An 18502-nucleotide genomic window follows, 5' to 3' on the forward strand; every position below is an offset into this window, starting at 1 on the left:
CTACTAAGGGAATACAAATTGAGAAAAAAAAAAAAAAAAAAAAAGAGACCAAATTTGTTTATTTTAAATAAACAAAAATATTAATTTATGGAATGACATATAAATATATTTATATTTATATTTATATTTTTTATTTTTCGTATGTGAACATGCATATGCATATGTGTTAAAAAAAATAAAAATGAATAAAGAATCATATAAGCCACAATAAAATATATCTACACATAAATACTTAAGTATATTTATTTTCTTTTCATTTTGTTAACAAATAGACTATATATTTTAAAGAGCTAAATGATAAATACGTATTTTTCAAAAATTTCCTTTTTTTATAATTCATATAAAAATCTTATATTAAATTTATAAAAATGAAAAAAAAAAAAAAAAAAAAAAATTTATCATGTTCAGGTTGTTATGGCTAAAGAGCTCAAATGGTTGCAAGCCACTACAACATAATATATATATATAAAGGAGAAAATATAAAAACAAATAAAGAAAAAAAAAAAAAAAAAGAAAAAGACACAAAGAAAGAACAAGTTAAAAATGAAAATTATATATTTAAAAGGTTTACACTTGTGACTATCTATATATAGTTATTATAATTTACGTTGTTGTTCTTCTTTATAATTAATAGCTATTTCTTCCTTTTTTTTTTTTTTTTTTTTTTTTTTCTTTTCAACAATAAAACTTTTATTTGTTTCAAATATAATTTAAATTAAATAACAAAAAAATATACTTAATTTTTTTTTTTATTTTTTCACTTTTACATATATATTATTTTACAAAATCTCAAAAAAAAATAATACAACACAATTATAGCATTTTAATATATATATATATATATATATGTACTAATTTTTTTTTTTTTTTTTTTTTTAAATAATGAGATCGTGTTATTCTCACAAAGGTATAAGCCCTGGAAAACATCCAGGGAATTGTGCTTCTTATGATAAAATAGGTAAACACAATTTATCACAAGAAAAATAAATAAATAAATATATATATATATATATATATTTTATTTATGTAATAGCCCTTTTTACATATCCATTTACATTCTCTTACATTTCATATATATTATTTTCTGTTAATAGGAAAAGAAGATATTCAATCAATAAATAATGGAACGTATTCCCAATGTAGCCTCTGTGGTGTAATACATAAAGACCCACATAAACAAAAATTATATCCGTTGAGAGAAGATCAATATAGTAGAGAAGGTTAAAAGATCATTTTTATTTAATAAGAAGAAATGTCTTTTTCTTTTTTAATATAAATGTTATAAAATCAAAAGTTTAATTTTTTATTTAAACATAAACATAACATGGATTTTACGAATTACTTAAAAAAATAAAATATATATATATATATAAAGAATGTCACACATGTATATATAATATTATAATTTTTTCCCCGTTTCTTTTTTTTTTTTATATATCCACTATTAATTATATTTGTACATAAAATATACCAAGATGTTGTAATATACATATATATATAAATGCTTGTTATCGGATTTTTATTTTGAGGTTTCTTTCATATATAACTTATTAAAACTTAATTATTATGACTTAAAAAAAAAAAAAAATAAATAAATATAATATATATATATATATATATATATATATTTATAACATCAAAATATCTTTTAATTTTTATATTTATGTTTATTAAATTTTTTGGGCAACACAGTAATACATACTTTGTTTATTTTTTTTGACCTTTTTTGATTCTTCTGAACTTTCATGAATTAACTTAACACAAATATCATTTTCACAATCTTTCTTTGTAAGTAATTTAAAATAGGAACATTTTGAAAAACAAAATATGACCCATAAGTATAATGTATATACATCTGTAATAAAATAAATATAACCGTTATTTTTTAATAAATGATAATATAAAGACAAATTTTCTATAGTAATAATTCTTCTTCTCCAATTATGTTTTTTAAAATGAGGATCAGGAAAACAAAAAAAGATTTTTTCTATTTGATTTTTTTTTATATAATTCGGTAAGAATTTTATTACATTCGTACGAATAACAGATATATTATGATAATATGGATTATAATTATATCGATAAGATAAAATCTTCTCACCAACATAATTTGTAATTTTATCTCTTATTTCTAAACCTAAAATTAATTTATCATTAAATATTTTACTTAAAGAAAATAATAAACCACCATATCCACATCCTATATCTAAAATGGTAACATCTTTATTATTCTCAAAAGATTGATTAAATTTATTTTTTATTTTATAATTCACTGGATATTTATTAGTATTTAAATATAGCACATTATTTATATTATGATTTTCATCATTATTTACATTATCACTTTTATTATTATTTGTATTATAAATTTCATCATTATTTATATTATCACTTTTATTATTATTTGTATTATAAATTTCATCATTATTTATATTATCTGTTATCATATGTTCATCTTTTGAATTCTCTTTATTTGTTATATATTCATCTTCAATTTTATTTTTGTCAAAAAAGAATGGAAAATGTAAACTCCAATCAACATATTCATAATTCCTCGGATATTTTATATAACTATCTGATAGAGGATTACAATGAGCTCTTTGACGATATTTTCTTTTACATGGTGTTTTGTGTTTTTTCATTTTTTCATAAAATAATTTTGAATATATTATTATATAAGTAATAATTATAGCGATTTTACCACATTCTTCTTCTTCTTCTTTTTTTTAAAAAAAAAAAAAGGAAATATAAATTAAAATATATTACAAAAAAATAAATGCATATATATATATATAAATTATTATTTTATAGGATAAAATATTTACAATATATTATATTATTTATTTTATATCCAAGTGTTGTATAGAAAATATATTCTTAAATATAACTCCTATTGCTTATAATATAAGTATATATATATATATATTGTAATTATTATATAATATGAATATGGCTAAAAAATAATGAGCACATTATGTACATATAAAAATTATGAAATCATACTGATTTTTCCCACTCTTACATAAATATATATATATATATAATAACTCTTAAAAAATATTATGATTATATATATTTTATTATTTTTTCTGTATTTTATAAAAGTTTCTGATTTAAAAATATACAATTAAAAAAAAAACCATCCATTTATATAATATATATATAAAAGTTTGTTATGTTTTTCAAATGTTTAAAAAGGAAGAATGAGAATCAATTAAAGATATATTATTTTATTATATATATATAAGAGAAAAAAAAAATCTTAAAAGGTGTACAGGTACATGTAAAAAGTTTATAAGTATACCTAAAAAGTACCTACCAAATGAAGGTGTTACTAATAATATTTAGTACTAAATAAATAATATAAATATATACATATATATATAAATATTTATATATATATATATATATATATTTATTTATATATCCATTTTGTAAGCATAAAAGGACATACTTATAGTTGAAAATATTTTATTCTATGTACTAAGATAATAAGGAAAACATAAAAGAATATTAATAATTTCTTGTTTTTTCTTTTAATTTTTTTATTTGTTTTTTTTTTTATAATAATGTAATTGTAATTATTTGAAGACGATAAAATATAAAAATAACTGTTTTATAAAAGTATATCCTGTTAATAAAATAATAATATATATAGGTGTGAAAAAAATACATACACATATTATATATATATATATATATATATATATATATATATTTATGATGTGGGGGAAAATGAGAAAAAGCAAATTTATATTATTCCTTTTTTTCCTTTTTACAATTAAAAAAATTCATATAGAGACAAGAAAAGTTTGTAATGTGATGCAATTTGGTACTCATGCCATAACTTCAAATAAAGAAAACAGAAAATATTTCAATTATGAGGTATATAATTAAATATATATATATATATATATATGTATGTATATAAAGCGTCATGTAAAATAAAATAATTTATATTACATAGTCATTTCATTTCATTTCATTTTTATTTTATTTTATTTTTTTTTTTTATGTTTCAATTATAGGTTGTTGGGATAATCGACCCTTTTGATAAAAATCGAGTATTATGGACAAGGAGGAAAAGAAATAAAAAATTTAATTTAAATATATTCAAAAATATTTATGATAGTTTATTTTGTAATATAAATGATTATGTATACCTAAAAAATAGCGACCAGTTCGTGTATCGAATATTCCACATAAACTTAAAGGTAATATGACCAAAAAAATAAAAAATAAAATAAAATAAAATTATATATATATATATATACATATATATATATATTTATTATTGTCACATATATATATTTTTTTCTTAAAGAATACCTTGAAATATATGTTAAAATACAAAATTATCAGTGGTAAATTTAATGAGAAGGGTGATAAAAATATTATGTCGTTAAAGGAAAATAGCAAGCTGTTCAGGTTTTTGAATAATATAAACATATAGTATAACATGTGATAAAAGAAAAAAATATATATTATTATAAAAATAATAAAAGCACGTCGGAATATATATATATATATAAAACATCCTATAAATAAAGTATGTAAATTATAATAGTATAGGATATTTGGCAACAAAATTTTGTAATATTATATTTTTTACATATGTGTAAGTGTACGCATTTTTGTGAATGTACGTAAGGAATATGTGTCCTTATTTTATAATATTTTTTTGTTTTTTTTTTTTTTTTTTAAATTATATATATATATATATATATATATATATATATATATATAACTTATATTTTACTTTTTTTGTTATAATTTGTAATTTTTTTTTTTTGTTTATAATATTAAAAGATACCATTGCATATGTATATTATTATATATGTATTTATATATATTTATGTATTATTTTTATTTATTTATTTATTTATTATTATTATTATTTATTTTATTTTTTTTTTTTTGTGTTTACAAATTCATAAATATATTTAAAAAAATATATATATATGAATCTTTCTTTCTTTCTTCCTTTTTTTTTTTTTTTTTAATTTATAAATTAAAATTCTTATTTTATTGTTCTATTAGAGATATTAAATATATATATATATATATATATATATATATATATATATATATCATATATATTCTTATGTGTATTCTGTTTAAAAAATAATAATCAAAATGATTATCAAATTTCTTATTTTTAATCTTCTCCTTTGTTTATTTCGTTGTAATACAAAGGTTAATCTCACTTATCCTCAATATGATTTCTTAAAAATGGATTCGGAAAATATTTCCGAAGCTCTTGAGAGCAATACTTACTGGTTTATAAATTTGTAATAATAATAATAAAAAAAAAAAAAAAGAAAGAAAAAAAAAAGAAAAGAAAAGACAATTATTTTTTAAATACTTTTTTATTTGTGAAAATATTATATATATATATATATTTTTTTCTTTTTTTTAAAAATAAAGTTATGCTCCACAGTGTGTCTATTGCAAATACATATGGGATAAACTAAGAAATATACAAAAATCAATACAAAATGAGAACAGAAGGAAAATATATTTCGCTGAAGTAAATTTTAAAATGAATACAAATGAATCGTATTTAAATATAATATAATATAATATAATATAATATATATATATGTATACATACAATTATTCGTTTTGTTTTAAAAAAAATATTTGATAATATATACAGATAAATTGTGATAACCCCAAAGCATACTCACTTTGTGAAATATATGGAGCCTTGAAAGTACCTCAATTAAAAATGTAATAAGAACGAAAACATCGAAATGTTTATATATAAATACATGCACATATATATATATATATATATATATTATATTATTCATACTTAATAATTTGATTTTTATATCCTATAGGTTTAGGAACAGTGCATTAATATCCACTTATTCAAATGACATAACCAATGAGAATTCTATAAAAAGCTGGATATATTACGTTACGACGTAAATATATATATATATATTATATGTCCATATATTATTTAAAATAATGTTGTATATTTGTCATATTTATTTTTTCTATTATCTAATCATTCTTACAACAATATTTATTTGTTTATTTATTCTTTCATTTTTTTTTTTTTTTTTTTGAAATAAAGACCAATATTTGTTGGCGTGCAGAATGAAGATGAGTTAAAATCATACGAAACGGAGAACAATATGTTTTTAACTTGCTCAGAAAATTTACCTGTAATGAAAATAGGAAAAAAAATAAAATATACATATACATATATATATATATATATATATATATATATATATTATAAATCCGTAATAAAATCATTTTATCTTTAGGATGATTTATTTGATGTGGCTAAGTTATATTATGAAGAATGCTATTTTATCAATATCACAAATCCGGTAAATATAAAAAATTAAACATATTTGGCTAGCTAGTTAGCTAAATATATATATATATATATATACATTCATATTATATATATATATTTTGCTTACAAATTAATAGGATATGTGTACTAAGATGAATATAAAAGCGAACGAATTGCACGTAAAGAGTGCATATAATCACAGTACCTATGACTTAGACAAGTTGGTAAGTATATAGTAACAATATTTTAAAAAATGATATATAAACACATTAAAAAAAAAAAAAAAAAATACATATATATATATATATATATATATTTAATTTAATTTATAGGATCCTGAATTATTGAAGTCATTTATAAATAAGAATAGATTTCCCTTACTTATGAAAATAGATCATAGAAATTTTTTTAATATAAGAAGTAGCGGTAATCATAAAAAGCAGACATAAATAATTATTTGTGTAGCATAAAAAATATATATATATATATATATACATATTTGTATTATTTTTTTGAAGGTAACAATTTAATGCTATTACTTTTGGATATGAAAAAGAATTTTGATTCCTACATTTCAGAGTACAAACGATATGCAGAAAAGTAAGCATACAACAATATATATGTAAATTTTCATACTACTATTATATATATATTATATAATTTGTTTTTTTATATTTCTGATACAGATACAAGAATCAAAATGATATTCTCTTTGGTTATATAGATGGAAAATATTATGAAGAAGTAAGATAAAAATTATAATAATATATTATTATATAGTATATGGTATATATATATATATATATATATATATATGTATATTCATTTAACATGTAATTTTATAAAAATAAAATTTTATTTTAATTAGAATTTAGAACTATACGGTACTAATTCAGATATGTATCCACAAATAATATTATTCAGCAAATATCCAAAGGTAATTATTAAATTTTTTTTTTTTTTTTTTGAATGAATGAATGAAACGTACATGTGAGCCTCATATTTATTTATATATGAACATTGTTTTAAAAATATATATATATATATATATATATGTGCATATTTTATTTTGTAGTTGTATTATTTTGAGGAGTATTTCAATATAGATAATGTAGATAATATAATAGGTAAGTATAAAAATATATAATAACTTGTAGTTTTTATAATTTTATTTATATATATATATATATTTTTAAATTAATTTTTTTTTTTTTTTTTTTTTTTTTTTTTTTATAGATGACTTAAAGAACAAAAGAATTTATACCAAATTGGAAGAGTTTACAAAATTTAACATGTAATAATTAATGAGATAATATAGTTATATTCAAATTATTAATTATAAAAATTATTTGTATAATGGATATATGTATATATATATATATATATATATATTTATTTTTTTTTTTAGTATTATGATTAAATTGAAAAAACATATAAGATATATTTTAAAGAAAGCCTTTAAGACAGACGTTTTATCTTTTATTGGATTTATATGCTCAGTTATTATGGTAATTCATATTGAAATTATATTAATATAAAAATAAATAAATAAATAAATATACATACATATATATATATATATATATATATATATATATATATATATATAATATAACAATTAATACGTATGTACTATTTTTTTTTCTCTCTTCATTTTATAGATATTATGCACAGCCATATTAGTAATTCATACAATATATAGATATTATATAAGTTACACAAAAAATAATTATACTGAAAAGGAAAACAAGACCGAATAAGGGGAAAAAAAAAATAAAAAAAAATAATAAAAAATATTAACAATATTGAAAATATTTTATTATGTGGTAAAAAAATGTACATAAAATTGTGTATAATTTCACATATTTATACGTTAATATAACACGTATGTATTTTATGTATATAATATATATTTTATGATTCTGTAGTTTATTATATAATTTTTATTTTATTTTATTTATTTGTAGTGATATATAATGTGTGCTCATATTATAAAATAATATCATTTATCTATTCGACATATAATGATATTTTCTATATATAGTTGCATTATATATAGACAATATATTTATAATTATAAACGTATATCATTTTTTTTTTTTTTTTTTTTTTTTTACCATACTAATATAATTATTATATAGTAAGGTCATATTTTATATATAAATGGAAATATGATTAAAATTAAGATATATATATATATACATAAAGTAATGTATATATTCATTTATTTCCATTATATATATATTATTATTATTATTATTATTATATATTTGAATTAATATTATTTATTAATTAATTTATATTTCTTCATATATGCATTACGAATTCTGTCGTGCAATAAATATAATATTTATATTATAATATTATAATATGAAGTTTGTTATTATATATTATATATAGATATATTTTAAACCCTTTTTATAATAATTAACCTTTTGATAAGAAAATGATAATATAATTATATATATTATATATATCATATAAACTCTATAAAATTTTATATTACATTTGAATATTTAAGCTTATTTATTTTATTAAGTATTTATAAGAAATTATTAAAGAAGAAAGGTATAAAAACACAAAAAAAGAAAAAAAAAAAAAAAAAAAGAAAAAGAAAAAAAAAATTATTTCATAATCCATATAAAAAAAAGAATATTTGTGTGAGTTTATTATAATATAATAAATAAAAAATTAAACAAAAATTTATAATAATTACATTATATATATAAATTAATATATATATTATATATATAATAATATTTATTAATTTTTTTTACTCTTCTGGGATTATTATATATATACAATATATTAGAACTAGGAAATTTTATACGTATATTATTATATACATATGTATATATTATTATATATATATAAATTTTTATGTGTTGTTTTTTTTTTTTTTTTTTTTTTTTTTTTTTTTTTTTTTTTTTTTTTTTTTTTTTTCATAATTATATAAATATATTTTTTTTAATATTTTTAAAAATTCTATTTTATATAATATATATGTATGTGCAATTTTTTTTTTTTTTTTTCTTCTTTTCCATATTTAAAAATTTTAAAAAATAGAAAAAAAAAAAAAAAAAAAAAAAATAAAGTACACAAAATTGTATAGTAACAAAGTATTGATAGAGTAACACATATATATATATTTTTAATTTTTTAATTTTTTTTTATTACTATTAATTATATATATATATATATATATATATAATAATATAATATATTATTCTTTGTTTTTAATATATATATAATTATATATATTACATAAATCTTTGTCAATTGAATTTTTTTTTTTTTTTTTCTTTTTTTTTTTTAAATATATAAGTATAAATAATAATGAATGACAATCCTGTTTCAAGTTATTTGTCAAAGGAAGTTCTAGATTATGAACCAACTAAGGAAGAAATTAAATTTGTAAAAATAAAAAAAATGAGGAAAATAGAATTTACATTATCTAGATTATATAGATGAATATATTATATGTGTGTATATGTGTATAAGATTAGTACATACATATAAATATATATATATATATATATATATATATATATGTATATTCACATATATTTATATTTTTACATTTGTAGTATCATAAAAATAACCTAAAAAGTTTAAGATATATATTTTGTGGAAAAGAACTAGATGACTTTGAGAAACAAAAAATAAGAGAATTAAAAGAATTTGTTAATAAATTAAAATTAAAGGAAAAAGAAAAAGAGAAAGATAAAGAGAAAGAAAAAGACGTTGAAACATACGAAACGATTTTTAAAAATACCCTTTTTGATGATGATAATTATGTTCTAAGATTTCTACAAGGGTTAATATATAAATAATAAGGAAATTATAAAATTATAAAATTAAAAAATGTTATGTATGATAATTTAAATATATAATTATAAACATATTTACAATGTAATAAAATATTTATATTTCCATTTGTAGAAACGAATTTGTTTATGAAAGATGTTATAACGATATGCTAAGACACTTAACGTGGAGAAAAGAAAATCTACCAATTCCTTTGAGTGACGTTCAAAATTTTTTAGTAAAACATATACAAAAAAAAAAAAATAATAAATAAATAATAATAATAAGTCATATATTATATATATATATATATATATATATATATATATATATATATTTATTTATTTATTTCATTTTTTAGGACAAGGGTTATTGTTATATTCACGGAAGAGATAAACAAATGCACCCTATCATAATTATTAATTGCAAAAATATTATATCAGCTAATACTGTAATTATTTAAATGATAAAAATTATATAGGAGAACATATTCATTTTATTATGTTATTTTTATTTTTATTGTTATTGTTATTTTAATTTTTTTTTTTTTTTTTATATATTTCAGAAAGATGTATTAAAAGTTCTTTATTATTGGCTAGGTAATATAAAAAAAAAAAAAAAAAAAAAAAAAAAAAAAAAAAAAACATTCTGTACTTATTTTATTTATTACCATTTGGATATCTAATATATATATATATATATATATATATTATAATACTGATGAGTGATTCTATTTAATATATTTATTTTATTTTGTAGAATTTTGTATCTCCAAATTATTAATAGAAGGAAAAGTAGAACAATGGAGAGTTATAATTGATTTAACATCATGTAGTGTTTTAAATATACCTATAGCAACTTTAAAGGATATCTCAAAAAATTTAAGTGTAAGAAAAGAAAAATATATGAGCATATATGTATAATATTATATATATATATATATTTATATTTATTTATTTATATCTACCATCAGTGTAATTATCGATCAAGGCTGTGTAAAATGCTTGTATTAAGTGCTCCATTAGTTGTAACAGGAATTTGGCATATGTTAAAATCCATCATACCAGTAATTGAATAAATTATCACATATATATATATATATATATATATATATATATATATATTATTTATGTATCCATATTTTCTAATTTATTAATATATGTATTTTATATATGATACTTTATAAATGTGTAGGTTGTAACACAACAAAAAATTACAATAACATCATCTGAAAAGGAGGTAAATAAGGAATAAAAATAAAATAAAAAAGAATAAACATATAGTATATATATATATATATATATATATGTTATGCCTTTACATATTTATTTTTTATTATATATTTTTTTTTTTTTTTTTTTTCCTCTCTTTATAGAAGAAGTTGCTAGATCACGTTCAGGCAAATCAATTAGAAAGTAAGCATATATTAATATTACATATGTAAATATATTTGTTTTTTAAACCTATATATATATATATATATATATATATATATACTTATATATATATTTATTTACACATGTTTATTTTAACAGAAAAATTTGGTGGATCCTGTGAGAATGCAACAGTTTTTACTGAACCAATTTTACCATAATTTGTTATATATATTATTTTATGTTAATAATTCGAATAAATATATATTATATATATTATATATATTATATATATATATTTTTTTTTTATTTAATTTTTTTATTTGTTTTATATATTATGATCATATAATTATTATATATTTCTTTTGTTATTATATATGCTTAATTTGATTATTGTTATGTTGCTGTTAAATAATTTTCTAGTTTAATTTTCTTTATAATCGATTGTTGCTGTATTTGTATGCTTAAGCATACATGCACATATATATATATATTGTGCATAGTTATATATATTTTGTATACCTCATTATCTTGTATGTAATATGTAAATATATACATATATTTATATTTATTTATTTAATTTTAATTTAATTTTTTTGTTTTCTTTTTTTTTTTTTTTTTTTTTTTTTTCAAGTTAAAAAGCCAAAAAAAAAGGTTTATATTTTAAAACTTCTTTATACATATATATATATTTATTTATTTATAACTTTTATATTTTTAAAAGGAAAAAGTTTAATTGTCAATTTTTTTTATATTATAGAAATGAGGTAGAGTTAGACACAAATATAATATATATATATATATATATATATATATATATATATTTATTTAAATGATATTCAGAAAGTTGTAAATGTTATTGTGGAGTTAAAATATATATAATTAATACGTTTCATAAAATATGAAATATAAATAAAATTTTATAAAATAAACATGTATTATTCACTTATATATATATATATTTTATAAGTCTTGGTCATAAAATATGTGATAGACAATTCGTTTCAAGAAAATTATGACAAATCCAAAAAAGATATACGATAAAAAAAAAAATGTGTATATCATAAAATTCGATAGATTCTTCTTCTCTCTCAATAGTATAGTTAGTCTTTCTTTGTTTTTAAAAAATATTCTTAAGTAGTCGTCTAGTTTTTTTCTTTTTTCATTTGGTAACAAGTTTATCAATTTGTATAATGTAATATCTAAAAGAAAAAAATTAAATAAAATGAAATATCACATATATATATATATATATATATATATATCAATTATATGTTTTTTTTTTTTTTTTTTAAATAAACATATCTTATATGTTAAAAGACAATAAAAAATTTGAGAGTAGCAAATAAATATATTTCATATAAATCAAGGGGATATTTAATGGCACATAAAAAATATTGATTTTATAGGAAATGTTTCAAATATGCAGACACCAAATGTTTATAATTTAATATATATATATATATATATATATATATATATATATATGTTTGTATGTATGTATGTTTTTAATTATTAACTATAATATAACTAACCTAGTGGGCTATATGTTTTAATTGCTTCACATCTTGAATCCTTATTTTTCTCATCTGAATGGTCAAATATAAATAAGTATGTCTATATATATATATATATTAAATATTTTGTTGTTTATATTTATATACATTGTATCGTTCTGATTACCTATATTGGTATCATAAACTTGTATATTGGGGTTCTTAATTAAGTTTAAATTTGTGAAGAGTGAAAATTTGGTTGTTTCCTTTTGTTTATTATTTGATGATATATTTGATGATATATTTGATGATATATTTGATGATGTATTTGATGATGTATTTGATGATGTATTTTCTAATTGTTGAGAATTGATATTATTATTATCATTATTTATATTATTAATTTTGGGTGTATCATAATTTTTTTTATTTTTTTGTTCTATAGATATATTTAATACATCATCTGATACCATATTTTGATTAAGAATAATATTATTTTTGTCATTATTATGTATAAGATTTTCGTGAATTTTATTATTTTTGTTTTCTTCATTTATTTGATTATCCTTTTTGTCTTTACGATTATATAGATTTCCTATAGATATACACTCATCAATTATATCTAAGGTATCTAATTGTTTTTCTTCTTTTTTACTATTTATAACGTTGTTTAATAATAATTCAAAATTATTTCCATTACTATTTTTTCTAGTATATTCCTCTTCATTTATATTATCATATGTCTTGACAAAACTACTTGTATCACTTGAAGTTTTATATGAATTTATATCTTCATCTTCTAAAGTATAATCTGATTGTGTCGCTTCATTTATATTTATAATAGTTTTTATATATTTTAAATTACTTTTTATGTTACATATACTATTATTTATAATATGTACACTTTTGTCTATAGAAGAATAGTGTGTACTTTTATCGTCATCATTATTATCATCAATATTTTGATTATTTTCTTTTTCTGGAAATATTACAAATTTCTCTTCCTCTTCTATAGGTGTGTCTTGAAAAATTATATCATCATCATTATTATTATTATTATTATTATTTTTATTTTCTTCATATTTCATTTCATCTATATAATTTACATTAATTTCACTCATAGTTGTTTATAATACATTTGTAGAAACGTTATGTATTTTTTTTTTTTTTTGATATATTAACCTACAATGGTTGCCATAATATATTAATGAGAAAGCAACAAAAATAATAATAAATAAATAAAAATATATATATATATATATATATATATATATATATATATGTTAATTTTATTATGTTGAAGAGGAAGGAGAAAAACGAAAAAGAGAACACCTACTATAATATATATGAATTAAGGAATGAGAAGAATATATAGATATATATTGATATTATCATAACAATTAATATATATATATATATAATATTTATAAAGTACATAAAAAAAAAGTTTTAACAGTGTCTCTAAAAATGTTGTTATTTATATTATCCTTTTATTATTTCATAAAAGTATATTTAAATTAAAAAAAATAAAATAAATGTAAAATAGATTCTTAAAAGACATCCGCTTTTTTTCAAAAAAAAAAAAAAAAAAAAAAAAAAAAAAAAAAAAATTTCTATATATATTAATATATTTAAATCATTTGATAAAGTAGTATATATATTATATTTTTTCCATGAATATATAAACTCTCTGAATTTTTCTCCTAAATTCTTTTTTTTCTTCACTCCATTATATATAAGTTAGGATACATAAGAGTATAAACATTTTAATATTGCTCCTTTATTTAAGACAAAAAAAAAAAAAAAAAAATTAATAAATAAATATATATATATATATATATATATACATACATATATATTTTTTTTTTCTATTATGCTTCCTCATTCCTGCTCGTCTCTATTATCGTCATGACCCTATTATAAGAATTATCTAGAAATGTTAGAATAGGAGAGGAAGCATATTTTGGCATGGTTTCATAAATTTGCTTTAGATTTTTATACGTTTGTTGAAAATTATATCTTTCCATTGATGGTATGACATATGAATCAGATATATTTTGTTCTTCCTTTTTATCATATATATTTTCATTTATATTTTCTTTAGTGATTTGATTGCTTTCATTATCCATATAATATTGGTTTGTATTATATTCGTTATTTATATTATATGTATCATTTTGATTATTTGATAAAATATGATCATTAGATTGTTTCTTAAAATGATTTAATTCATTATCATTAGAATTATTTATATCAATATGTGTTATATCTTGATCGTTTTGTTGTTTATTTAATATGTTACTTATAATATATAAATTTTCTTCTTCATCATTTCGATTACTTTTTTTTTTTAAATCTATTAAATTTTCACGTAAATAAATATTTTCATAAAAATATTTTCTTTCATGTTCTCTTCTTTTATTTTGTAAACTAATAGGTGCTAAATCTGATGAATCCATATTAGCTAAATTAGTAGATGTAATACTACCATTTAAAATTTTTTTTCGTAATTCTGAATTATCTTTTCTCATTAAATTACTACATATAGAAAATAATTTCATTTTTATATCTAATTTATTTATATATATATCTATAACAGTTTGTACTATATTTTTGCTAATTTCTTCTGTATTTTTATTATAAACATTTTCTTCATCTAAACATTGTTTTATTTTTTCTATAACTTTATTATATTTCGACAGATTGTTTTTATCACCTCTATCTTCTAATTTAGATAAATCATCAAAGTTTAAATGTACATCTTTTTGATGATCTCCTAGATTAATATAACAATCTTGAGGATTTACTTTTTTTTTATCTTCATTTTTTTTAATTTTTTCTGGAATATTTATAAAGCTACTATTATTATTAGTAGCATTACTATGTGAAATCGCATTGTTACTGTTATAACAAGTGTTATTATTACTACTATTAGTATTACTACGATTAATATTATGTATACTGTTAATATTATTATTATTATGACTACTATGACATGTATCATTAATAATATTATTATTTAATATTTTTGTAGAATTTTTATGAACACCCTTTATAATACTATCTTTCTTTTGGATTTTCATTTTTTTTCTTCTTTTCCTTTTTTTTTTTTTATTACCAGTGTTAAATTCATCATTATAAAAATCTGAATCTTCACTATACAATTCTTCATTTAATATTTGATTTTCTTCAACAATATCTTCATCTTTATATTTTTTCATATCCTCATCAAATAAATAATCTTCTTCTTCTTCTTGTAATTTAATATTTGCCATTTCATTTGTCAAACATTTTTCATCAAACAACTCATCATCGTCATCATCATAATAATATTCTTCTTCTTCGTCGTCGTCTTCATCGTTATCATCGTATTTTTTATGAACAAATTTTTTTTTCCTTGTAGTCCTTCTATTACATTCATATATATTATTACTACCATTTATGCTTTGTTCGTTTGAGTAACCATCAGAAACTTTTACATTCTCATCAGATTTATTATTGTCATTTAATTTTTTCAAAATATCCTTCTCCTCTTCTTTTATTTCTCCCATTTGATTTGTATTTTTACTACCCTTCTTTTTCTTCATATTTTTTGAAATATTTTTATTTTCATTATCATCAGAAATAGCTGTTTGGCTAGCTACCACATTTTCATCTTCTATAATGTTTGTGATATCTGATTTTTTTCTTTTTTTAACATTATTCAATGTGAAGCATGATGAGGAAGTTGAATTTTTCTTTGTTGGTTTGTTTTTTTGTTGTTCTTCTTCTTCTTTATTATTTGTTTGATTCACCATTATATCATTTGAAGAAATTTTATTTTTTTCTTCTTCAAGATTATATAAGGTGAAAAAGAAAATATTTTCATTATTGAAAATATTATATATATAAATATATATTTATATATATATTTATATATATATTTATATATATATTTATATATTTATTTATTTATTATATAAATAAAAATTATGATTATATTTATTTTACCAAATCACAGAAATTTGTAAAATATTTCATATGATGTGTCACGTTAAAAATATTATTTTTTAATAACAATTCATACATAAAAAATTAAATATCCGTTTGTTTCATTTTTTGTCTTTTTATTCTTATATTGTATATTTTTTTTTTATATTCTACTATAAATATAAAGCTATGAAAATTGTTGGAATATGTAAAGTCATCAAAAATGTTGTTTTTATGTAAATTATTGATAGAAGCATAATATTAATAACAATAATAATTATTATTATTATTTATAATATATTTTTTATCATTTATATTTTTATTTTTTTTTATTATTTATATTATTGTTTTTTTTTATCATTTATATTATTAATTTTTTTATCATTTATATTATTATTTTTTTTTATTATTATTTATATTATTAATTTTTTTTATCACAATTATATTATTAATTTTTTTATCATGCATATATTTTTTTTGAGCTTTTTTATTCTCATATAAAATTTGTGACAATATAACGTTTATAATCATAATATGGTATTACAATTAAAACAAAAAAAAAAAGTATAAAAATTCAAAGTTTTTGCAACTATATATATATATATGTATATATATATATATATTATATATTCATTATTTTTTCCATAATATATATTATTTTTATCATATCATATAGTTTTTAGTATTTATAAGAAAAAGGAAATCTTCTTTTTTTTTTTTTGTTATTCTATTAAATATTATAGAATTTTTTTTTTTTTTAAATTTTGGTATCATTTTATTATTATTTCTAAATAAAAAAAGTTTCAAAGTAATATATAACCCAAACTTAAAAAACAAGGGCTTGCTTTTTTTTTCATTTTTTAAAATATCATTCAAATTAATATCTTCATCATAAATGCAATAATTATTATTATGATTTCTATGTATATTTGTTAGACTATGTTTATTACTCTTATCAAAATAAAAAAAAACACTTGAATGATATTTATGAACATCTTCATCATATTTTTCTTGTAAGTTCATATCGACCATCCCTTTATTCATTCCTTCAATTAAATTATTTTCATCATTTCCATTATTTAAAAAATCCATTTCTTTAATCATTTCAGATGCTATACAACGGTCGTCCACTTTGCTTACATTTTCTTCGTCCTTTTGTTTGATCATAGATAATTTTTTTAACTTTTTTTTTTTTTTTTTATGTATATTTACATACTGTAAATTCATCATAATAAATAAAGGAATTCATAAAAATTAACTATAATTATTTTGTTAATAATATTATTTATATTGCTTTTATTATAATAAGAGAACCTATACATGGTAATACATGCAAATAATTTAAATGTGATTCAAAATTATTATATAAAAATTTATTACATTCTTTATTTTGTATATATTAATTTGTATAAGAATATTTTTATTATCATCATCTTTATTACTAAATCTTTTATAAATCTGAGATATGCATATTTCATTATTGTTTCCTTTGATATGTAGAGCATCATATTTTTTTCAATATATTATCACCAGGATGG

General features: G+C 17.0%; 6 protein-coding genes and 1 pseudogene across 6 annotated transcripts, besides 1 other annotated feature; 4 read left to right on the forward strand and 3 right to left on the reverse strand.

The window, feature by feature from the left end:
* Nucleotides 1–882: 882 nt before the first annotated feature.
* On the forward strand, nucleotides 883–1225 carry PADL01_1125500 (conserved Plasmodium protein, unknown function; the record flags this gene model as incomplete). Its single annotated transcript, XM_028682723.1, has 2 exons — nucleotides 883–958; nucleotides 1095–1225. 2 exons carry the CDS (start codon nucleotides 883–885, stop codon nucleotides 1223–1225), a joined length of 207 nt encoding a protein of 68 aa, XP_028538973.1.
* A 445-nt stretch (nucleotides 1226–1670) lies between these two features.
* PADL01_1125600 (methyltransferase, putative) lies at nucleotides 1671–2642 on the reverse strand (the record flags this gene model as incomplete). The annotated part of the gene is made up of 1 exon (XM_028682724.1): nucleotides 1671–2642. The coding sequence occupies one exon, from the start codon at nucleotides 2640–2642 to the stop codon at nucleotides 1671–1673; it is 972 nt and encodes a 323-aa protein (XP_028538974.1).
* Nucleotides 2643–3720: 1078 nt separating this feature from the next.
* PADL01_1125700 (conserved Plasmodium protein, unknown function) lies at nucleotides 3721–4453 on the forward strand (the record flags this gene model as incomplete). Its single annotated transcript, XM_028682726.1, has 3 exons — nucleotides 3721–3885; nucleotides 4029–4214; nucleotides 4325–4453. 3 exons carry the CDS (start codon nucleotides 3721–3723, stop codon nucleotides 4451–4453), a joined length of 480 nt encoding a protein of 159 aa, XP_028538975.1.
* A 683-nt stretch (nucleotides 4454–5136) lies between these two features.
* Nucleotides 5137–8079, forward strand: PADL01_1125800 (protein disulfide isomerase, putative; the record flags this gene model as incomplete). Its single annotated transcript, XM_028682727.1, has 15 exons — nucleotides 5137–5291; nucleotides 5428–5530; nucleotides 5660–5733; nucleotides 5847–5933; nucleotides 6089–6179; nucleotides 6285–6350; nucleotides 6457–6543; nucleotides 6652–6745; nucleotides 6838–6919; nucleotides 7006–7063; nucleotides 7188–7256; nucleotides 7395–7446; nucleotides 7556–7613; nucleotides 7728–7827; nucleotides 7981–8079. The coding sequence occupies 15 exons, from the start codon at nucleotides 5137–5139 to the stop codon at nucleotides 8077–8079; spliced, it is 1275 nt and encodes a 424-aa protein (XP_028538976.1).
* A 1576-nt stretch (nucleotides 8080–9655) lies between these two features.
* Nucleotides 9656–11720, forward strand: PADL01_1125900 (CRAL/TRIO domain-containing protein, putative; the record flags this gene model as incomplete). Its single annotated transcript, XM_028682728.1, has 10 exons — nucleotides 9656–9733; nucleotides 9907–10136; nucleotides 10262–10364; nucleotides 10488–10577; nucleotides 10692–10725; nucleotides 10886–11013; nucleotides 11100–11192; nucleotides 11321–11365; nucleotides 11502–11541; nucleotides 11662–11720. 10 exons carry the CDS (start codon nucleotides 9656–9658, stop codon nucleotides 11718–11720), a joined length of 900 nt encoding a protein of 299 aa, XP_028538977.1.
* Nucleotides 11721–12462: 742 nt separating this feature from the next.
* On the reverse strand, nucleotides 12463–14116 carry PADL01_1126000 (conserved Plasmodium protein, unknown function; the record flags this gene model as incomplete). Its single annotated transcript, XM_028682729.1, has 3 exons — nucleotides 12463–12701; nucleotides 13035–13088; nucleotides 13183–14116. The coding sequence occupies 3 exons, from the start codon at nucleotides 14114–14116 to the stop codon at nucleotides 12463–12465; spliced, it is 1227 nt and encodes a 408-aa protein (XP_028538978.1).
* Nucleotides 14117–14880: 764 nt separating this feature from the next.
* Nucleotides 14881–18502, reverse strand: part of PADL01_1126100 — a 4199-nt pseudogene continuing 577 nt past the window's right edge.
* Nucleotides 14881–18502: part of a sequence feature (conserved Plasmodium protein, unknown function) that runs on past the window's edge.

The sequence above is a fragment of the Plasmodium sp. gorilla clade G2 genome, assembly GCF_900097015.1.
Source record: "Plasmodium sp. gorilla clade G2 genome assembly, chromosome: 11".
Classification (NCBI taxonomy): domain Eukaryota; phylum Apicomplexa; class Aconoidasida; order Haemosporida; family Plasmodiidae; genus Plasmodium; species Plasmodium adleri (nom. inval.).